This window comes from Rhododendron vialii, chromosome 8a (genome assembly GCF_030253575.1).
Source record: "Rhododendron vialii isolate Sample 1 chromosome 8a, ASM3025357v1".
Taxonomy (NCBI): domain Eukaryota; kingdom Viridiplantae; phylum Streptophyta; class Magnoliopsida; order Ericales; family Ericaceae; genus Rhododendron; species Rhododendron vialii.
In genome coordinates, this window is record NC_080564.1 from 34,381,529 (window position 1) to 34,404,440 (window position 22,912).

The window sequence follows — 22,912 nt, forward strand, 5'->3', positions numbered from 1 at the left end:
ACCTAATTAGATTGAGTTCCAAATCCACGATGATAGCATTTCCGGAAGTTGGATGCAACAATTAGTAGAATAATTGCATTTCTGTTGGACAGTAAATTGCATGATCATGTACTCCATATTTGGAGATGCGGTATTAATAATCTCATCACTCGGTGGAATCGTGTGGTATATGACCGTATGTTCCCTGTTAGAACAATCGTAACCCTAACTTGTGTGTTCAACATCTGCAGACTATAAGTCAAGCTTTGGCTACCGCACGTGACCACTTGGCAAGATCTCTTCTGAGATGAAGCATCTTGAGGATAACTAGAGAAAACAAATTGGCTTTCATTCTTTGAGTAAATTCACAAATAAGACAGCAGCTTGTAAGTTGTTTCATTGATACTCTGACGGTGAAACATCACAGCAGTCAGCTGCTTATTGTTAGCATCTTTACATTCCCAAGTCGATAAGTAATTCGGCGAGTCGGATAAATTGCTTTCTGGGTGAACGAATAATCTCACCTTTATGCTCTTACAAGGTGCACTTATATTTTGTGGTTGATTTCCCAGTTGAGCTATATAAACCTCTCTTTTTTACTGCAACATTTCATAATGCTTTTCTCTCATTCACGCGACCCTGAATTATGAGAAATTATTCATTGGACTTGGGCATTGCCACGTATTGCCTTAACACGTTTATAACCACACATTTACGTGAAGCCTAAGTACTTGGCTCTGGACTCTGGTCGGACACCAATGCCCAAGAGGACTTGCTAATTTTGCCTGAATTATCCCCACCAATTATGGAAACTTTGTCCCTGCCAATGAATAAACTTGGTTGAATTTCCGTTTGACCCAAAAAAAAAAGAAAAAGAATAAACTTGGTCAATTTTGTTGATATGTCCACTTCGGTTATCCATATCAGCTTTGGCTGTTAGATTTCATTGCAATCACATTAGCATTAGATTTTTGTTAGCATGCATCAATCTTATTTGTTGAAGGTGGCTGTAGAGGAATCGAAGGAGGGCTTGTTGTGGCGTGGGGGTTACGGGAAGCTGCATCGTCTCAAGTTCAAACAAGTACGTAATTCACATCGTTCAATTCGTAGACCTCAACTCGTAGAGCATTCTTGCAAAAGATCAATGTGATCGGACATGAATAATCTAATTTTGAGGGCAATTAGCCTGATGGGCCTCGGGTACAACACAGGCCCCTGTTTTCCGCTCTTAGAGCTCGATACGACATTAACTCTAAAATGTAGAATTAAATAAGGGCTATGCTAATCAAAGCTCCTGAGGCACAAGTTTGAGTCTATTAATTATTGAGGTTAGAACTTAGCAAATGAGTTAGTTCATATGCAATTAGTTAGTTATTACCCCCACTGACTTCCATTAACTACCACAATAGGAATAATTTAAATACCAACTACACTTTCCCCTTACGAAATTGAATGCTCCACATTTTCATTTCAAATAAAATGCCAACAACATCACATATTGCTGTAACAACATCACATATTGCAGTAACAATAAACGTAGACCTTTTTTCAGAAAATAAACCTAACCCTTCTCCTAAGTTGGGAGGAAAAAAGAAGAGAAGAGAAGGACTGGTCTTGACGTGTAACTCATATACCACCCCTATTCTCTACATCTTATATATATCAGATTTTGGAAGAAAAGTGTTGATTTTGGCAGAAAATTTTTAAAATTAATTTTTTGCAAGGGATCCTAAATTAATTTTGAAAAGTTAATTTTTTTCCCCAGCTCTAATACCATTCAATCTGTTGCCATTGGAAAGGGATCCTTGTTCAAACTAAGAAACCCTTGTTTAATTTTTAGGTCCAGCTGTGTAACTAATTCATGTGAAGAATTGTCGGATATCGGTAGGCATTTGAACAAATTACAATGGTGTACTGTCAAAATTCTTGTTGTTCAATTTTTTTCACAACTTTAATTTGACAGAGTAGTTATCGGCATTCAATCAACCTAATTTTCTCTTTGCATGAATGATTTACACATTGAAGTCTACAAAATTAACGGTTTAAATTATCAACATGGGACCCATGGTGGGTCTTGCTTTGCATTAGAGAGAGGGAATTCTCGTTCGAAGTATATATTGACCACTGTATAGGATTAAAAAGCAAAGTTTTATGGTTACATAATATCATGCATGTATATCAATCGAATGAAAAGGATGAATATGTGGAGAAGAGAGATGATGATATTTACCAAAAAGAAGAAGAAGAGAGATGATGATTTAGGCTGTTTTGATTCCTTACTAGGTGCAAATTTGGCGCCCTTTTAATTCTTCGTATAAGTGAAAGCACATCTACCGGCGGCAGGTAGAGACAACACTACCGCAACCCTCTTTGTTCTTTGCAATCGTATTCACAGCTATTACCACATCCATATGGGTCAATAATACGAATGCATTTGAAAAAACATTTCACTCCACATGATATTGCATGAACCTCCCCCACAACTAGGCATAGTATCATCAATGCCATCCAAATTCCAACAACAGTTGTTTTACCATTTCCTGACATCTCTCTGTGTGTGAAGATTATTGGTGTTTGAGATAATTTTTTTGCATAGATTGATATCCTTATTTATAGGCTCTATGCCCTTGTCTAAGCAAATAAGTATTAATTATTGACAATTTTGGAACATTACATGAATGGATTAATTGAGCTAAGAACTTAGCAACCACCCTTCTAACTTCAAAGGTTAATTAATACTATTGGTAAACGATGGGCTCTCAATTACTGCTATTAATTGTACTAGTACCAAATATTTATTGTGTCAAATCTGCCCTTGTTCTTTGCTAGTATTTGTTTGGTTTTAAAAATTTTAAAGTCAAGGCTCGTGTCTGCTTTACACGAGATATATATAATGAATAAATTTATCATGCCAAATTTCTAAAACTTGGTACTTTTTGTTTTGGTTTTTTTTGTTCGCATTGTTCGAATTTTTATTACATTCATGTCTTATTTTTTGGATTAACATTCGTCTTAATAAGAGGAGTCTAATGAGTAAAAAATTATTATAAAAACAAAATAATTGCAATAAAGACTAACAAACAGGTGGTTTATTTAGCTATACTATTGTCTTACATCAACTTTTATCCAAATTTCTATATGTTATTTATTTTTCTCGTTGAGACAAATGAATTCCACAAATTACAACGAAAAGCTAAATAATTTTTTTTTGAAAATAAAAAATATCAAAAAAAATACCAGTTAAAAATTTGGGGAGAATGACTAAGAACAAGTCTATACTATAGGACGCCAATTGCGTGAAACGATAGCTTGTCTAAAGAACATAAATTTGTGTAGAGGGATACTATTGGAAAATATCAAATCATCAATCATTGATGCATTTAATGTTGTTGACCTCCCCGAAACTAATGGTTTTTGTTGGTTACAAAATAATTAATGGGGGCTATAGTAAATATAAATTTACTGCATTTATTATGGTTATACTAATGTCCAGGGGCACTTACTAGCATGACCGTTTTTCAAATGTATTCGTACTGTCGACCCATATGGATGCAATGAAAGCTGTTACTATTATTGCAAAGAACAAAGATGGTGGCGGTAGTGTTGTCTCTACGAAAGCTATTTCAAACGCATTCGTTTTTCAAATACAGCAGATACAACACTACTACCAGTAAATATGCTTTCACTTATACAAAAGAATTAAACAAGGATCCCTTTCAAATGAGCAACAGATTGAATAATATTAATATTGGGGGAAAAAATTAACTTTTCAAAATTAATTTAGGATCCCTTTCAAAAAATTAATTTTCAAAATTTTCAAAAAATTAATTTTCAAAATTTTCTTCCAAAACCAACACTTTTCTTCCTAAATTTTTCTTCCAAAACTAACACTTTTGTTCCAAATTTTGATATATAAGATGCATGGAATAGGGGTGGTATATGAGTTATACGTCAAGACCAGTTCTATCTCTTCTCTTCTTTTTTCCTCCCAACTTAGGCGAAGGGTTAGGTTTATTTTTTGAAAAAAGGTCTAGGTTTATTGTTACTGCAATATGTGATGTTGTTGGCATTTTATTTGAAATGAAAATGTGGAGCATTCAGTTTCATAAAGGAAAAACAAAAAAACTTTAAGTGATGGTGTAGTTTGGTATTTAAATTATTCCTAGTGTGGTAGTTAACGGAAGTCAGTGGGGCTAATTTGCATGGGAACTAACTCATTTGCTAAATTCTAAACTCAATTAATACACTCATACTTGTGTCCAAGGGGCATCGATTAGCATTTGCCTTAGTTAAAAAACTCTTCTCTCACACAATAATATATCTGATCATTCGAAGGATTCGACATCATTGCTTTGATAGTTGGACTATTGCAAATTATCGTCAAAGGTTTGGGAACAAAAATTATTGGGCACAACAGGCTCTCAGATACCAATGGAGCACAATCTTAAGCATTCGTAATGGAATAAGCAAAGGTTAATAATCAAAACTTGTCACACTATATTTTGATTATTTATTTAGAGATTGCTAAAGTTAGTAATGTCAAATTCTATATTAGTTTTTTTTTTTTGCCCATAATCAAAATAAGTTGGTAAAAATTCAAATCTAATGGTCAATTTTTTTTTTGTCAATCTAATGGTCTACATTGAATGACATTTTACTGGTAAAATAAGTGACAGTTGAGAGTGTTTGTTAAAATCCATAAAGTGATCAATATTGTTAAATGCACAACGACTTGCCAAAGTGGAGAGTGAGTTTCACTTTTCCATGATGGTTGTACTTGATTGAGAAGATGTGAGGTCCAATAAATTTGATTATTGGCAAAAAGTTGCTAGTTTTGATTATTCAATGACCAAAATTTGATGAGTTGCTAAGAGGTTGCTAAAGTTATTCTAATGTGAGCTCTTTTTTGAGCAAATGTTGCTAACCTTAGCAATCTTTTGATTTTGATTATTCCACTACGGATGCTCTTAGAGCACCACATAACGTTACTTTAGGAGCATTGAATAACTTATTCTCTCCTTTCTCTCTTGCATAACAATGGAAAGGAAAATTCTAAAATCTGCTCAATGGACTAACAATATTAAATGTGTGAATTTGTATTAAAAGGTATAAAAAGTACACATGAATACGTGTTTTTCTTGTCTACTTGTGTGCAATGGGCTGACAATAGAAAGACCGGTAGTATTCTTACTCCAATTCAGTGGCAAGATCGTAGGCTCCCCGACCGAAACTCGGGAGTCACTATCCAGATTTTAGAAATGGATGATCCGAGAAACCGAGAGTTTGTTTAGAAAAAGGCTTTTGATCTAGCGAGAAATGGCAAGACTATGAGTTCGGGAGCCACGTTACGAATGAGAAAGGTTCTGTTGAAAAAACACCCCATTCTCTCAGTAAAAACCAGTCTCCACTAAACATTTTAAATTAGGGATTTAATATCGTTTGAAAAACTTAACTTTTGAAAAAAAGTATGGGGAAAGGGACATAGGATTTTATACAGCATCTTGGCGTGTCAGGTGTGCTCACTGTTCAGTATGAAATGGACGTTCAATGCATAAGAATGAAATAACAGTATAACAGCAAACTGCTAATGTTACATGAAACACCGCACGGTTTACTGAAAAAACCGTGCGATATATCTGCTTACACATTTCAGAACAGTTCATATTTATATGATAAAACGAACCTGGGGTCAGTAAAAATGGTTTATTTATTCTGAGTATCTGAAAAGTTGTTCATGGGACTCATTGATTCATTTTACCATGTAAAATCATGTTAAAAATCATTTAAAATGGTTAAAAGACGCAATGGAGTCCGCAAATGACTTTTAAACACGACAGTCGATCCTGGAATGTACTTGCATAATCTTCAGATAACAATAGTTGATGTTGATATAAGAAAAACACCGAATAAACTGAACAAAATGACGAAAACAGAAAGAATATATATATGCTAAGCAAAACACCGCACGATAGATCTCATTACGCCATGCGGTGTATTAGAACACCGCACAGTGTAATCCTTCCAGTGCAGTCACTGATTTTTGTTACTTTTTGCTTTTGAAAAACGTCTTTAGGTCGACACATAGTACAAAGAGACTGAGAGTGACTGCAGAGAGCCCCCCTCAAGGCCAAGACCGAGCTTGCCCAATGAACTTTCTTTATAGTACCTTTTTAAAGCTTGAATATGGATGAGGGTGAGTTGAGCTGATCGGTGGACCAAAAATCAGTAAGGTTACTGAGTTTTGGAAGGGATTTTCAGAGGACTTTTGATAGAAGAGTGGGGTTTTAGCTATAGAGAATGCTCTTGAGAAGAAAGAGGATTTTTCTGTGAACTCAAAAGCTTTTTCCAGAGTTCAAAGGGTTGCTTTACAACAGAATATGGGGCTGTATATATAGGCAAGTGAGTCAAAAATCATTATTGCAAGGTCTAGAGGTGGCTCTAGGCAGATTATCATTATGGGTATTCTCTAGCCAAGCCGTTTTTCAGTTATTGCACCTATAAGTGTGGCCGACAACTTTATGCACTTGTCAACTTTTCCCGAAACATTGTGCGGCATAATACAAAATACCGTGTGGTGTTATAAACAAATTACACCGTGCGGTATAATGGTAATGTCGTGCTATGTTAGGGTCCAGTCAGGAGGATTTTTGGATTTTTGGGTTTCGAGGTTCCACATTTCAAGCTTTTCGAGGTATTTATTCCTTTATTACATTGAGGAATTTAAAGATTATTTGGAGGTTCAAATTGGGATGTCTACAAAGATAAATTCTCAAATCTCGTTTTCCATTTGCCAGGCCATTACCCTCTTGCTCTTCATTGATTGAAGTGTTAAAAGAACTCGAGGAATAAAGTATAAAGATAAGCGTAATTATACGCAATAAAAAGTGGATTACTATTATCTGTTGGAGTACTATTATTGTAGGAGATTGAAAGAAAATCAAGTGGTACTAAAAAAAATGTGTTTAATTTAGTTGCTGGCTAGCCCCAATGTGGAGTGGAGCGGGAGGTCTTGAAGTGGGCTCCACATCAATCCAATGAATTATACCCCTTTTTTTATAACACAGAATCACAAATGTTCGGACCGATTTACGCGCACATTAATTAATGGCTCAATTCCGCCACCCGTTTGTCAAGAGCCTAATTAAGTTGAAGTAAAGCTCTCTGATCTTAAAGAAATTGATACTTTGGCACTCACAAAGTTTCGAATCCAAAATTTGAAAAACGAGCAACCCCTAAGTTTCATGTATTAATCTCTTAACCACCCCTCGGGGTTAATGAATCGCATCCCTTTGTCTGATTAATGAGAAAAACCTTTTAACGGAGGGAGCCATGAATAACTATTTATGGAGGTGAATCGCGCGCATTCAAAATGTATTAGGCGGTCTGGATTTTAAACAATTTTTCCGGTGAAGAGTTAAAACTCTTCCTCGAATTGTTTTTATTAAAATTCGGACCATCCTATGCCGAAACGGATGGCTGAGATCGTTTAGCTCATCAAATAGCTTGTTCATGGCTCCTCTGTGAATAAGCCAATCTCCTAACTAATACCCCAAATAAGGAAGACAACCCGTGTAATTGTACATATGTGTTTTAAGTGTCAACACGGTAACAAAGGGCTTCACAAAAAATTGGGATCACATTCTCTCACTATAATCGGAATAGTTGATTGGAAAATGATTTTGACACTTCATTTTTTTATGATGACACTCTAAAACTTGTCTTTTAGTATAAAAATTAAGTAGTACACACCAAAGCACTCTAAAAGACAAATTTTGAAGTGTCATCATAAAAAATTGGAGTGCCAAAATTGTTTTCCTAGTTATTCATGGCTCCCTCCAAGTGTTTATTTTATTGGGAGAAGTGCTAGCCGTACCGACCAATTTCAAACCGAAATCGTACCGACGGCCGCTCCGGGCTGTCTCCGGCCACCGGACGGCCGATCCGAGCCGTTCAAAAATTCTATAAAAAAAAACCGAGGGGCCCTACGCGAGAATAAACGGCATCCGATATGTGTAGGGTGGTTAGATCGAGTACCCTAGTTTTCGCGTATACATATATACACGAGTATACACGAAAAATAGGGTACTCGATCTAACCACTCTACATACATCGGATGCCGTTTATTCCCGCGTAAGGCCACTCGGTTTTTTTTTTTAGAATTTTTGAACGGCTCGGATCGGCCGTCCGGTGGCCGGAGACAGCCCGAAGCGGCCGTCGGTACGGTTTCGGTTTGAAATTGGTCGGTACGGCTAGGATTTCTGGTTTATTTTATTGATATGCGGTAAACTAATTTTCTGTAAATATATTTTTCCCAAGTTATACGAAATAAACGATTTGAAGTAAGAATTATTTATTTATTTATTTTGGAAAAGTGATGCTACGAATACCAAAGTATGTATCGCAAAATTTTACTTTCATATTCACAATAAATACGAGTTCCACATGAACAAGATGAGGATCGTAACTATAAGCCTGGGCGGAGGCACTAAGGCCCCACGCACTTTGATTTTCCACCAGAACGTTCGATAGTTTGCAATCAAATTTTGCTTTTTTAACTCCACAAAAAATCTTCAAATTGCCCCAACTTGTTTTAAATGCATAAAAATTCCAATCGTTCTCTTCTTTTCGAAAGTTGATGGTGCTAGAAATGAGATTATCATGCATTATTTTACAATTATAACAAGTATTTTGGGGCCAATTATGAGGCAAAATGAATTATTTGTGCATATCGATCTTATACGTAACCTCTTAATTTAGTTAATTTTGGACTTATGCGTAGAAAAAATATAGTTGCGTATTAATCTAATTTTTTACCCTACTAACTAAAATTCATGGCTCTGGCCCCTAAGTATCTAGTATAATTTTCTCAGTATACTTTTTGAGTATCCAATGAAAGGTACGAGGAATATAAAAGTTGCAAAATTATTTGGTGCTTTTAGAGTACCAGCACGAGATGCTACGAGCTCCACCACTATCATACATTGATGTGAAATCCGAAATCACCTCATTTTAATTTAGGAAATTGATTTCACACTCACCAAGTTAAATTACTAATCAGGAAGTACGGTTAGTAATTTGAGAAGTGAAAAATATGAAAATGGACACTCCACAAATAATCTCTCTTATAAAGTGTAAAGGACTGGAGTAAGGAGGGAGCTTGTCCCCACAAAAATAGCAAAAGTGTTACATAGACAACAATTCAAACACTACATCAAAGATAATCTCTCACATACATGTGATGCCCACACATACAAGTGTGTGTGGGTTTCACATACATATGAGAAGTTGTATTTGAATTGTTGTTTTCCTAGCATTTTTTGCAAAAATAGTCCACCCAACCGTCCAGGACGGATAGTAGTAACCATGAAGTGAAGTGGGTTAGTTTTAAAAAAAAATAAAAAATCAGAAGGTAAATTTGACTGACACCTCCTCGGGTTTGTTTTAATAACGGATATTCCCCTCATGTACAAGAAAAAAACAATAAATTTCATGTGATTTCTATGTGCATTTCATCGACAACCCCAATCCCAATCAACAACAATTTGTCCAAACATATGATGAAATAAGCCAAAAGTGACATATATTAACAAATCCACCCTTTTCTAAAAAAATGGTAATAAAAAATTATTATTTTTCATTTAGTATTTTGAATCAAAATGACTTTTTTATTCATTGGAGGAGCTGTTTTGATCAAAAGGATAAAACTTGTGAATAACAATTGTTTTTTTTTACTTCTCGGAAAAACTATTTTGTCAGAAATTACAAATTTATTACATTTGGATAAAAAAATTTTGAAGAATTTAGAGTTTTTTTATTGTTTATTCTAATTATTAAAAAGGGTGAAGTCGTCAATATAAGACACTTTTGACTGATTCTATCACATATTTGGTCGAACAATTAGTTATTGGTTGTCGGTGAAATGAACATAAAATTCAAAAGAATTTTTATAGTTATTTCTCATACGTAAGAATTTAGAGTTTTTTTCTGTGGAAATGCATTTTTACTTCACATTTTTTATAACTGTGAGTCGCAAAAAATGAGGCTGCAAGATTTTGATTGAACGTTGAATATTTGGAAACCCCACAAAACTAATGCCGCACCATATAGCTGGAATCAGTAAAATTTGGCCTAGAAATTTTATAACATGTCCACTAAAAGCCCTAGATGATAGCCTCCCCTGTGATGAATTTTTTTTCTTCTTAATTGAAGATGACCATGTGATGAAAACAAAACTAGACTACCGGTTCTCCGCTCAGCTAGCTATTTCTGGCCATGTCATTTTCCTTGCATGATAGTACTATTGTTCTTTTCTTAAAAAAGAGAAAATTTGCAATAAATTCAAAGATTCACCAAAGAGAAAAAAATACAGGGAGAGAGAGAGAGAGAAAGGGCCCCCGTAAATTCCTATCCTTGGTTTTGAATGGAGAGAGGGCTTTCTTCTTGGCCTTGACCCACCTCTCTCTTCCCTCCCACTTCCCTCTCTCTCATTGAGATCTTTGCAACTTCTCTCTCTGATCCCATTGTTTTCTTGATGGGTTTGTCTTGTGTTTTTTCCATTTAGAAATAGATTTATGAGGCTCGTGTTTCCAGGTAACCTCCTTTTCTCTCTCCTCATTTTTGTTTATTGTCGTCAATTATAGACCGCGGCCAGATTCGATTTTTTCTTTTTCTTTTTGGTTTTATTAATTGTGATGCTGCACATTGTTAGAAATTCTTTTTATAATGGGTTCAGTTGGGAATGTTGTGGTGGAGTTTTCTTTCTTTTATTTATATCTCTTTCTCTTATATTTTCTATATGATTTTGGGTAATTTGATTATAGCTTTTGGTGCATATTCTTTAAATAGCAATTCTTTACCGTGGGTTTAGCTGGGAAACATCTGGTGATCTTTTTCTGTTCTTTTGTTGATGACATTGTTTTTCTCCAATTTATTTTTCTATTGTTTATCATTCGGAATAGGGTCATTGTTTCTTAGTTGCCATTTTGTCTTTGTTAATCTTGTTCCCAAAATCTAGGAAACAAGAATAGGGTTGAAATCCTGAATTTGAATTTAGGAATGGTGATTTGTAGGTTTTCCTTAGTTACCCATATTATTGATCATCTTCTAGTGTTCTTGTTGGCAATCTATAAATGCAGATGTGATTATTTTATTAAGTCTTACTGACATATGAATGTCAGAATGTCATGTACTGTACTGGCAGAAAATTTTATTTGTATCTATTTATGGGTTTGATGTTATGTCAGGTCAGGCGTTCTTGCAAAATTGTGAATTCTTTTGTGATCAAATATTCTTCTGGGCTTACTGAATTCTTGGAGGAGGATACATTGCACAAAAAGCTCCTTCAGCTACAAGGGTGCATGAAGGCAAGAGTTTTGGGGTTTTTGTTATTATTTCCTGAGAGGTGGTTATGTGGTAATACAATTATAACGAGCTGACAAATGACACGAGGAAGGATAAGGGCAAGGCTCCGCCGGAGCAATTTGTACACATTTGCATGCATTCGTCCACGAGACGGTGAAAGAGATGAGCCGCATCAATTCCAAGGCCCCGGATTCTCACGAATTGTATTATGCAATGAACCATATCGCCATGTACAGAAACCTCTTAAATATTGCTCTAACTACATTTCAACCACGAAGTACAATGTCATCACGTTCTTACCCAAGGCTATTTTTGAGCAATTCCGTCGTGTTGCCAACTTATATTTCCTACTAGCTGCATGTCTGTCGATCACAAGGGTTGCTCCGTTCTCAGCTGTGAGTATGATTGCTCCTCTAGCCTTCGTGATTGGTCTTAGTATGGCAAAGGAGGCTATGGAAGATTGGCGAAGGTTTATTCAGGATATGAAAGTAAATATGCGAAAAGCTAGGGTGCATAAAGGGGATGGAGTATTTGGTCCTAAGCCATGGATGAAACTTCGAGTTGGAGATGTGGTGAAAGTGGAGAAGGACAAATTTTTCCCTGCGGATTTACTACTTGTGTCGTCTAGTTATGAGGACGGAATTTGCTATGTGGAAACTATGAACTTAGATGGAGAGACAAACTTGAAAGTCAAGAGAGCTTTGGAGGTAACTTTGCCATTGGACAACGACATGACTTTCAAAGATTTTACGGGAAAAATTTCATGCGAAGACCCAAATCCCAACCTTTACACTTTTGTGGGTAATCTCGAGTATGATCGTCAGGTTTATCCGTTAGATCCTAGCCAGATTCTCCTCAGAGATTCAAAGCTTAGGAATACGGCTTATGTTTATGGAGTAGTGATATTCACTGGTCATGATAGCAAAGTCATGCAAAATGGAACACGATCTCCTTCGAAAAGGAGTAGGGTTGAAAAACAGATGGACAAAATCATTTACATTCTTTTTAGCCTCCTTGTATTGATCTCCTTGATCAGCTCACTTGGATTTGGTGTGAAGACAAAGTTCCAAATGCCACAATGGTGGTATATGCAACCAGATGAAACAGTAGATCTCTATAATCCTAGAATACCTCTCTGGTCAGCCTTTTTGCATTTGATTACTGCCCTTATTCTGTATGGGTATTTGATACCCATCTCTCTCTATGTTTCTATCGAAGTGGTTAAGGTCCTCCAAGCAATGTTCATTAATAAGGACATCCATATGTATGACGAAGAAAGCGGAACTCCTGCTCAAGCAAGGACATCAAATCTAAATGAGGAGTTGGGTCAGGTTGACACGATTCTTTCTGATAAAACTGGCACTTTGACATGCAACCAAATGGATTTCCTCAAGTGTTCCATTGCTGGTAAGGCTTATGGGACTCGTTCTAGTGAAGTTGAACTTGCTGTTGTAAGGGAGATGGCTTTAAATGTTGACGGTCAAGTCTCAGAATCAACCCCTAAAAGTGGTGTGCATGTGTCAGAAATTGAGTTAGAGACTGTTGTTACTTGTAAAGACGAGAAGTATCATAAACCTCCAATAAAGGGATTTAGCTTTGAGGACAGCCGCCTCATGCATGGAAATTGGTCGAAAGAACCAAATGCAGATGTCATCTTGTTGTTTTTCCGTATACTTGCTATTTGTCACACTGCAATTCCAGAAGCAAATGAAGAGACTGGTGGATTTACTTATGAAGCAGAATCCCCGGATGAAGGTGCTTTTCTTGTTGCAGCAAGAGAATTTGGGTTTGAGTTCTGTAAAAGAACTCAATCCAGCGTATTTGTTCGTGAAAGATATCATTCTTCTAAAGAGCCAATTGAAAGGTTAGATGATCAAATGAATAATTTGCTTTTATGGATCGGATATTCTTGATTAGCCGGGCTTTTTTCTTTTCGCATCTAATGTGTCATCTGGAGAATTTTCAGGGGGTACAAAATTCTCAATTTGTTGGACTTTACTAGCAAAAGAAAGAGAATGTCTGTTATTGCTCAGGACGATGATGGTCAGCTTTTTCTCTTTTGTAAAGGTGCAGACAGGTTGGCTCATGAAATCCTTTCCTTAACTTTCAATTTTTTCCTCAACATCCGTTATTGGAGGAAGTTAAAGCTGTATGATGATGTCATTTGGATAAAATTTGAGCTTTTCTTATCGCTTTTGACGTTTTAAGGCCATCCTTTTGCTTAACTGACTTTAAGCTATGTTGACATGGTAATTTGATGCATTGTTCCACTATGCTTGGGTTATGTAGCATCATCTTTGATCGGTTATCAAAGAATGGAAGAATGTACGAGGAAGCTACTACAAAACACCTAAAGGACTATGGGGAAGGTGGTTTGCGCACATTAGCTCTTGCTTACCGAAAACTTGAAGGGGCAGAGTATTCTGTTTGGAACAATGAGTTTATCAAAGCGAAGACTTCCATTGGTGGTGATCGGGAGGCAATGCTTGAAAGGGTATCTGAACTGATGGAAAAAGATTTAATCCTTGTCGGTGCAACTGCTGTTGAAGACAAACTACAAAAAGGGGTACTTATATGTCATTGCTAGAAAGGAATAATATTTTTTTGCATTCTTATGTTCCTCTCCAAACTTAACACTGCATTTTCAATAGGTGCCTCAATGTATTGATAAGCTGGCTCAAGCAGGTCTCAAAATCTGGGTTCTGACAGGAGATAAGTTGGAAACAGCAATCAACATAGGGTCAGTATTCTAGTAACCAAACTATTAAGAGATAGAGAACTCTGCATAATCCATCATAACTTGCAACTAAATTAAAACTATTGTTTGCATTATGCAGATTTTCCTGTAGTCTGCTTCGACAGGGCATGAAGCAGATTTGCATAACAAGCCTGAATACAAACACATCAGCACAAGATTCCAGAAAGGTATATTTAATTAAGGGATATGGATAATATTCAGAATTTTATACACTTTCATTTTAGAATTTGTTGCTCTTTGCAACCCATCAGGCCGTGAAAGATAACATAGAGATGCAAATTACAAACGCCTCTCAAATGATCAAGCTTGAAAAGGATCCTTATGCTGCATTTGCATTAATTATCGATGGGAAGACCCTTTCATATGCTTTAGACGATGATCTGAAGCATCAATTCTTAAACTTAGCGGTTGATTGTGCATCTGTCATATGCTGCCGTGTCTCTCCTAAGCAGAAAGCTCTGGTACTATTTTTTTCTCTTATCAACAAATTTGCTTGTCCACTGGACTTTCTATTTCCTACTAGTTGACTTCCATCTCTTCGTTATATGTTCTTAGTGCTTGCCTGTTTTAATTTGTTTGGTCCCATTACCAGGTGACAAGATTGGTAAAACAAGGAACCGGCAAAATCACCTTAGCAATTGGGGATGGTGCAAATGATGTTGGAATGATTCAAGAAGCAGATATTGGTGTTGGCATCAGTGGCGTCGAAGGAATGCAGGTCCGTAGCATCTCATAGACTCTTCTTGGATAATGTATCTGTGAAATGGCTGGTAAAATGAGTCCTGCATTGTTTTAATGTTGTTGGTGCTTTTGTAACGGTTTTGTTTTATGAAGGCAAGAGATAGTATGTCATTTAGTCCCACTTGGAATAGATTTTATCTGGGACTAGTCCTGTGGCTTGGTCTAAGGCGTGGGCATCAAGAAGTATTTTTGTTTTGTGCCTTAGAAATGTCATCTATTTTATATGAGAAAATGGTGTGAAAAGAGAAAGGTAAGAAATGTATTAGCTTTGTACGTTGCTTATCATGTCTAAAGATTCCAAACTCAACCTGGACTTTTCCGGAGGACTTTTCAATGGGGTACCTCTAAATCACTCATAGCGAAAATAGCTCCACCTACAACTACCATGGGAACATTTGTTGTTTTCAATCAAGTAGTTCTTTTTTCCATTATTCAACTTCTTTGTTATGGTCTGGCACTGTCATTTATTCTCTACTACGTAAAAAAATTAGTAGTTGTTTAGTCCTGTAAACCACTAATTTTGCCATTTGCTGAGATCAATGGTTATAAATCTTGATCATATCTTAACCATACTGCCACATGAAACTGTTAGCGGACATTACCACATATTTTTTCAATGGACCACTTTAGTCTTCCATTAGCTTTCCACGATATCAAACTTCTTTGTTTTTTCAGATAGTATGAATAATGAATTGGACCATTAACCATATTTGGGTGATTACTTTTTGTGCTTTGTTTTCCTCTTTATAGTCAGCCTTACAAAATTATCAGCTCGTTTGCAGGCAGTGATGGCTAGTGACTTTGCTATTGCTCAGTTTCGATTTCTGGAAAGACTTCTGGTTGTCCATGGACATTGGTGTTACAAGAGAATTGCTCAGATGGTAATAATTCAAGAGAATGATATTGGTGTGACAAGAATGATTCTTTTTCTTCCCAATTCAATTCTGACATTGGATAGGAAATAAGAAAAACAAATCGACTTTATAATGGGATCATATGACTTCTTGGTTAATTTTTTGTAAGCACTGAAACTCGTAGAGAAGCAAAACCAATACAAAAGACTTTTGTTAATTGAACGGAGAAATTACATTGTTAAATGTTTGGGGACTATTGTCTCCATTTTTTTCTATTCAATGGCTCGGTAGGGAAAAACCTAATGCTATTCTGTTTTTGTTTTTATGTAATGCTATTCTATTAATGTTTCCTAAAAAGTTTTACAACATAACCACTCCAATAAAGTTCCTTGTTTCTGCTCTTGCATGTTCAACATGCATTGCATAGTTAGGTGCCTTGATGCTACTATTTTTTCTGCATCTAATACAAACTTTAATCCTTTGCATTCAGATCTGTTATTTCTTTTACAAGAACATAGCCTTCGGCCTCACACTGTTCTACTTCGAGGCATTCGCCAGCTTTTCTGGGCAATCAGTTTATGACGATTGGTACATGTTGCTATTCAATGTTATTCTCACCTCACTACCTGTCATTTCACTTGGCGTGTTTGAACAAGATGTTTCGTCTGAAATCTGCTTACAGGTAGTTCAACAAGAACACCCTCATTTTAAACATTTGTTGTCTTGTTTTCAAATATTATCCCACGAACACATTCCCTCTACATTTTTGTAGTTCCCAGCCCTTTATCAACAAGGCCCAAAAAACTTGTTCTTCAACTGGTACCGAATATTTGGGTGGATGGGGAATGGACTCTATTCTTCCGTCATGATATTCTTCCTCAACTTAATCATCTTCTATGACCAACCCTTCCAATCCGAAGGCCAAACTACTGACATGTCAGCCGTAGGGACCACCATGTTTACGTGCATCATTTGGGCAGTCAATTGCCAGATTGCACTTACCATGAGTCACTTCACTTGGATCCAACACCTCTTAATATGGGGCAGCATCGCCACATGGTACCTATTCCTCTTAGGCTATGGAATGATGCCACCGGTCTATTCTGGGAAGGCCTTCCAACTCCTTCTTGAAGCCCTCGCTCCTGCTCCTTTGTACTGGTGTGCCACTCTTTTAGTAACCATTGCTTGCAACCTCCCATATTTGGCTCATATATCATTCCAAAGGTGTTTCCATCCAATGGATCATCACATCATCCAAGAAATAAAGTACCTCAAGAAAGATGTTGAGGATCAACATATGTGGACTAGAGAGCGGTCTAAAGCAAGACAGGAGACAAAGATTGGGTTTACTGCGAGGGTAGATGCAAAGATCAGGCAATTGAAAGGGAAACTAACAAAGAAGCATTCATCACTACCTCCACAAGTCATAATGCCTCCATCGTAACATTTTCTGGGATTTTTTTTTCTTTTTGGCCCTGTTCTCGTTTATAAATTCAGGTTTTCTGGCCGTTTCTAGATTTATTTGCTGTCCTTTTTTGAGCTTAATTTGTTTTCATATGGGTTGTGTTATTCATTTTAGTGGGGTGTGTTGAGGTCTCATTCATTATACAAGAGGTGTAATGCTATTGTATGTAATTAATTTTATTTACCAAAAAAAAAAAAATACTCCTATATAGCATGATCTCATTATAGCTTGTGGAAATTGTTCATTTTGATTAACCTACTTTATTTCCTTGTACAATATGTTTTCCGGAATTCTGCAACCCTTGCAAAGCTTCTTATGTTTATATGCCCATGAAATTTGATTGACACACTTGCTACATCTCCTTCTTGTATGAGTTGAACAGCTTAACTTACAGTGTAAAAAAAATAAAAATAACATGGTACTTACGTATGTGTTCATGACCACGCCACATGCCGATTCGTCCATTGAGAAAAACAACCCTTCGATTAGAACAAGATCAAAAACAAATATCGGAGTTGATTAGATTGTTTCATGATCATAAAATTCCTTCACGCGCACAAGTTTTCAGCATAACGTTGTTTCAACCAATCTTTTTTTTTTTTTAATGTTGTTTCAACTAATCTAAGTAAGAGTAAATCAAAATAGGAGAGGATAACAAAAGGTTAAATTAGACAAAGGATTCCTCACTTTAAGTGCCTAACTTGTTTCGGTTGATGTATGGGCTGTTTTGTGAGAAAAAGTTCTATCCAGATGAGCCGGAGAACCTCTAGTGTCCGGATCACCAATGGAGTAAAGCCACGTCACCCACTAATAATTGTTGCAGCTTTGACCGGGAAAACAAATCCTTCCCTCCTGATTTGTAAGAGTCTAAGAGATTTGGTGGGTCCCCACAATTAAATACAGTTTCTCCACCCGGCAAACCCAACTACGCCTTTTGAGGTTTTTTTTGGAGTTTCAGTACACGGTCTTTTTATTGTCAGCTCAGTGGGTTGACAATAAGCACACAAGAGAATAAGAAAAACACATATTTTTATATATTTTTTTACACTTTTTAATATATATTCACACTTCTTATTGTCAGCCCAGTGGGCTGATTTTAGATTTTTCCTTCAATAAAAGCTTGTTTCGCTAAGTAAAAAGTAAATTTTGTCTTTATTTAATTTTTTTTGTGTTTATTAATTTTACGTTAAATTTTTGTGAATTATTAATTCATTTCTACGAGAGAATCGAAAAATCCAATTTTTTTTTACTTTTATCCAAAATATTTGAAAAATATCCACTTTTAAGCTAGGCGACAACTCACAATTGCCTTTGATTGCCTTGGAAAAACACGTGCTTTTTGGTTGCCTTAAAAAAACACGTGCACAGCTATGTGGTTAAAAGCAAAAAAAGGATCACATAACTATGGTTGGTTTGGTAGGTTTTGATTAAAAAGTTAGGACTGATTTTTTTTTTAATTCAATTTTTTTTTAAGTTTTGCGTCAAATTTTTGTAACTTATTAATTCATCTCAATGAGAGAAATCGAAAAAGTAAAAAAATAATTGATCGAAATTCATTTTTTTAAAGATAAAAATAAGTAAAAAATATAGCTTTTTGACTTATATTTTTGTATTTTTTAAAAAATTATGAGTTTCGATCAAACTTTTTTGACTTATTGATTTGTTTCGACTAAAAAAAATTAAATGATGACCAAAAAAAAGTCATCCTTACATTTTAATAATCCCACCATCCCAGAGGTATATTGTTCTGACAAAATTGATATGGGTACACCACTTGTACACCTCCTTGTGTGAGATTCACTTTGAGGGCTCACACAAATATTGTGAGCCTTGCAATTTGTTTAGAACATTTTTTGAAGGATTCCTATAAAAAAATCAGTTCAGTCAGATATCGACAGGTGCTTGATCCATACAATTTTTTTTTTGGTCTATATGAGTAGAAACCGTAAGGATCAAATACTTACTGATATCCGGCTGAAATGATTTTTCATGGGAACCCGCCAAAAATTTTTTTGAACAAATTAAACAATTTAGATCATTTGTATGGGATCTTGAAATAATCTCACACAAAGGTGGTGTACAAGTGTTGTACGCTAAAATATTGTACCCATAGAAAGGTTGTTATTCTGAAGAACCCTGCTACACACAAATAATCTGTGCACAAATTTCGTTCTGGAGCCCATCACGGGTCCTACACAAATAATCCGAGCCGTTCATTAAATGTGAAACACTTTTTCAAGGGTCTCTACCAAAATCAGCTCAATCCGATACATATAGATGTTCAATCCAATCGTCTAACTTTTCATTATCCTAAAATTTGAATGAAAAGTTAGATGATTAAATCGAACATCTATGATATCGGATTGAGTTTATTTTTTGTGTAGACCCTTAAAAAAATATTTTACATTTAATGAACGGCTCGAATCATTTGCATAAAACTCGTGGTGGACCCATAACAAAATCTATGCACTAATAGTCTGTGTGAACAAACTTTCGGTATTTTGAAGCATTGAATAACCAATCATAGTTAAAGTAACCACATTAGTTTTCTTTTTTCTCTGTTAACCACAGTAGTAATAGCTGTGCATGTGTCTTTCCAAGGCAACTAAAGGCCATTGCTGAGCTGTCGCCTATTGATTGGTGAGTCGGAAACGATGAGTTTTCCATGTGAGCCGGTCATAATTTATTCTCATCTCTCTATAATATATTTGGGATGATTTTATTTGTCAAAAAAAAATGTCATTCAAAATTTGTTTACTTTGTCACTCAATATTTAGTTGTACATATTTTGTCTTTCATTGTTAGATTTAAATCTATCAAGTCCAATCAATCACGTGCTTTCTAATTTTAAAGAAAAATATATATTCAACTTGTTGTGCCCTGTCAAATTTGATTAAAATAATCAAATTTGCTATTTCTTCATCCAACTCAGTACAAAAGTCTCTAGTATGTCTTCTACGGTGACACTTTTTAATAATACGGAGAATTTTGTAGGCCTCCAATAATCTATGATCCTCAAATTTAGAGAGTTATTGAAGTCTTGTGCTCATCATGTGGAACCATGTTGGACCATAAACGGATTTGGAAATCCTGTGGTGCAGCCCGCATTACAGGAGCTGTAAATTCAAGCTGGCAGCATCAAAATAAATGATCGGATCGACCGTCCTACAGCTCCTATAAAGGCAGCCCATCCTTCAGAATTCCCTTGTCACCCCAATAGGTCAAAACTAACGTTTCAGGGATGGAATAAAAAAGAATTGAAATTTGAGAAAAGGTAAACAAAGCTGAATAATCCCAGGGAGTAAAAATGCAATTAATCCGAAATTAAAGGTGGAAACTTTTTGCCTTTGTTCTTTTTACAATTCAAAAACATATTTTCAAAAAATTCTCCCTAAATTCTCTCTACTTCTAACATTTCTCTCTCTATCTCTCCACTTATTACGCCTACTATTTTAAAAAAAAAAATTCAAATACCAATCCAAACATAACAATTTTGTTGCTTCGATTGGATCAAAGTCTCTTCGGGGAGCGTCTCAATACCACGATGCCTCTCTCTCTCTCTCTCTCTCTCTCTCTCTCTCTCTCTAATCTCGCATGGATCTCCTCCAAAATTCTTCATCCGATCCACCAAATCTCTCTTATTCGCTTTTTTTACTGGCCGTCGATCTCTGACCGTTGGCTTATTCTATTTTTTTATTTATTTGTTACATAAAGGTTTTTTGTTAGGGTTTGAATTGGTAGATAGGATTCGTCTTTTTGCGTTGATTTCGATTTCGACTCCTTTTTTATCATGGAGCCTCGCGTCGGTAATAAGTTCCGGCTCTGCCGGAAGATCGGTAGCGGCTCATTTGGAGAGATCTATCTCGGTTTGTAATTTTTTTTACTGCTGGTTTTTTTGGTGAAAAGGTTGTTTATTTATTGTAATTGTGTTTTAAAATTGTGTCTTTGCTACACTTTTGTAGGTACTAATATCCAGACGAATGAAGAAGTTGCTATTAAGCTCGTGAGTGATCCTAATTCACTCTTGAACCGATACATTTCTCTTTTCTTCACACGCTGAATGATTTTCTCCATTGCCATCGACTGTGTTTGTTGTCAATTTCCTTTTTTGGTAGCTGGAATTATGTGCTTATGGCATTTTTTGTCTCGTCTATACCCGCACAAACATAGAATAATCACGGAAAATGCCAACATCCGCCCTAAAGCCGGTGCATAATAGGTAAAACTAAAACGTGCATTGGTATCCGAGAAAAGTGGATTGATATCTGTAAAAGGTAGTTTTTTTGCTAGTCTATCAGTTTTGGGTAGCTTTAATTACTTTGATGTTCTCTTCTGACTCCTCAATGTATTTAAGAAACTAGTTGCTATTGCTAATGATCTCGTAGTAAATAAAAAGGTAGGTGTTCTAAACTTCTCCCAATCTACGTGTAGGCCGTCGCGTTTTAGAAATAGAAGTATCCCTTCGAAGTTCCAGCCTTATCATATTTATCTACGGTGAAGTCAATGCTGGCTATGACATTAGGTAGCCCTGGTTTTTTTTAGGTGCACTTTTTTAGCAGTTGAAGTTTGTGGAAGACTGGAAGCCATTTTAGCAGTTGAAGTTTGTTGAAGCCAAAATGCCCACAACCATGCATGATACATGGGTCAATTTTCAATAACTGAAATGTGATTAGAACACGAAACAGTGGTCCTTAGTATCACAATAGACAAGTCGCATACCCTTCCTTAATAGGTGGGTCATGTCTTGGAGGATTCTTTCTTAGTATGCTGCCTTTTAACTTGTTCTGCACCGAATCCTCTTTGAACTTTGTCCAATGGGTTACTATAGTTGAGGAAAAATCCATGTTTTACTTCATTTTCCGCAGGATGATCCTCGAAACGGATGGCAATGCTATTGCTGAAAAAGTGGCAACCCACAGCGTGGATGACGGTGCACCCTTGTCTGAGCAGGTAACCTGTGCTTTCCTCCTTTACCTTTATTTTAGGTAAATAATAAACAAAATGTAGGGCGGACAAATTTACCTTAAATTGTTATCACCTAATTAGATTGAGCTTCCAAATCCACGAAGATTGCATTTCCGGCAGTTGAATGCAACAATTAGTAGAATAATTGCATTTCTGTTGGACAGTAAATTGCATGATCATGTACTCCATATTTGGAGATGTGGTATTAATAATCTCATCACTCGGTGGAATCGTGTGGTATGACCGTATGCTCCCTGTTAGAATAATCGTAACCCTAACTTGTGTATTCGTCATCTGCAGACTATAAGTCAAGCTTTGGCTAAGTCAAGCTTTGGCTACCGCACGTGACCACTTGGCAAGATCTCTTCTGAGATGAAGCATCTGGGAGGGTAACTAGAGAAAACAAATTGGCCTTCATTCTTTGAGTAAATTCACAAATAAGACAGCAATTTGGAAGCTGTTTCGTTGATACTCGGACAGTGAAACATCACGGCAGTCAGCTGCTTATTGTTAGCATCTTTACATTCCCAAGTCAATAAGTAATTCGGCAAGTCGGATAAATTGCTTTCTGGGTGAACGAATAATCTCACCTTTATGCTCTTACAAGGTGCACTTATATTTTGTGGTTGATTTCCCAGTTGAGCTATATAAACCTCTCTTTTCTACTGTAACATTTGGTAATGCTTTTCTCTAGTTCACACGACCCTGAATTATGAGAAATTATTCATTGGACTTGGGTCACCGCTATGTATTGTCTTAACACATTTATAACCACACATTCATGTAAAG

At 36.0% G+C, this 22,912-nt stretch overlaps 2 protein-coding genes and 2 long non-coding RNA genes across 9 annotated transcripts in view; 3 read left to right on the top strand and 1 right to left on the bottom strand.

Moving 5' to 3' along the window:
* The window catches only part of LOC131335765 (coatomer subunit zeta-2-like), a 50,642-nt gene that overhangs the window by 4,175 nt on the left and 23,555 nt on the right, over positions 1-22,912 (top strand). The window contains exons 6-8 of one of the 3 annotated variants that reach the window (XR_009202622.1): positions 231-306; positions 22,518-22,561; positions 22,657-22,792. The exons of 1 other annotated variant lie outside the window; for it this stretch is intronic. Coding sequence is in view for 1 of the 2 variants with exons in the window: in XM_058371266.1 (XP_058227249.1) it covers positions 231-290 (60 nt within the window). In the remaining variant the exon portion in view is untranslated. Of the gene's footprint in view, positions 1-230; positions 587-22,517; positions 22,562-22,656; positions 22,793-22,912 lie in introns of those variants that run through there. One more of the 3 variants, XM_058371266.1, reaches the window with a different exon arrangement.
* On the bottom strand, positions 227-22,667 carry LOC131335770 (uncharacterized). The gene is made up of 2 exons (XR_009202624.1): positions 22,518-22,667; positions 227-306 (listed from the first exon to the last, which is right to left on the bottom strand). It is a non-coding gene; the product is annotated as an uncharacterized LOC131335770 (long non-coding RNA).
* LOC131335762 (probable phospholipid-transporting ATPase 4) lies at positions 10,327-17,387 on the top strand. 4 transcript variants are annotated; one of them, XM_058371258.1, is made up of 11 exons: positions 10,327-10,569; positions 11,223-13,204; positions 13,307-13,417; positions 13,630-13,906; positions 13,992-14,080; positions 14,178-14,265; positions 14,323-14,559; positions 14,691-14,816; positions 15,622-15,720; positions 16,184-16,375; positions 16,466-17,387. In XM_058371258.1, the coding sequence occupies exons 2-11, from the start codon at positions 11,418-11,420 to the stop codon at positions 17,135-17,137; spliced, it is 3,678 nt and encodes a 1,225-aa protein (XP_058227241.1). In that variant the 5' UTR covers positions 10,327-10,569; positions 11,223-11,417; the 3' UTR covers positions 17,138-17,387. The 4 variants fall into 4 exon arrangements, with proteins under 4 accessions (XP_058227241.1, XP_058227243.1, XP_058227242.1 ...); XM_058371260.1 differs by having other exon boundaries at positions 14,350-14,559; XM_058371259.1 differs by having other exon boundaries at positions 11,228-13,204.
* On the top strand, positions 20,821-22,792 carry LOC131335769 (uncharacterized). The gene is made up of 5 exons (XR_009202623.1): positions 20,821-21,024; positions 21,121-21,161; positions 22,024-22,108; positions 22,424-22,446; positions 22,496-22,792. It is a non-coding gene; the product is annotated as an uncharacterized LOC131335769 (long non-coding RNA).

Excerpts from the sequence above, each read along its gene's own strand:
- LOC131335762 (XM_058371258.1), top strand. The coding sequence starts at position 11,418 with ATGACACGAGGAAGGATAAGGGCAAGGCTCCGCCGGAGCAATTTGTAC. Across the intron at positions 13,205-13,306 it reads TCTAAAGAGCCAATTGAAAG|GGGGTACAAAATTCTCAATT; the intron begins GTTAGATGATCA and ends GAGAATTTTCAG. Across the intron at positions 15,721-16,183 it reads ACAAGAGAATTGCTCAGATG|ATCTGTTATTTCTTTTACAA; the intron begins GTAATAATTCAA and ends CTTTGCATTCAG.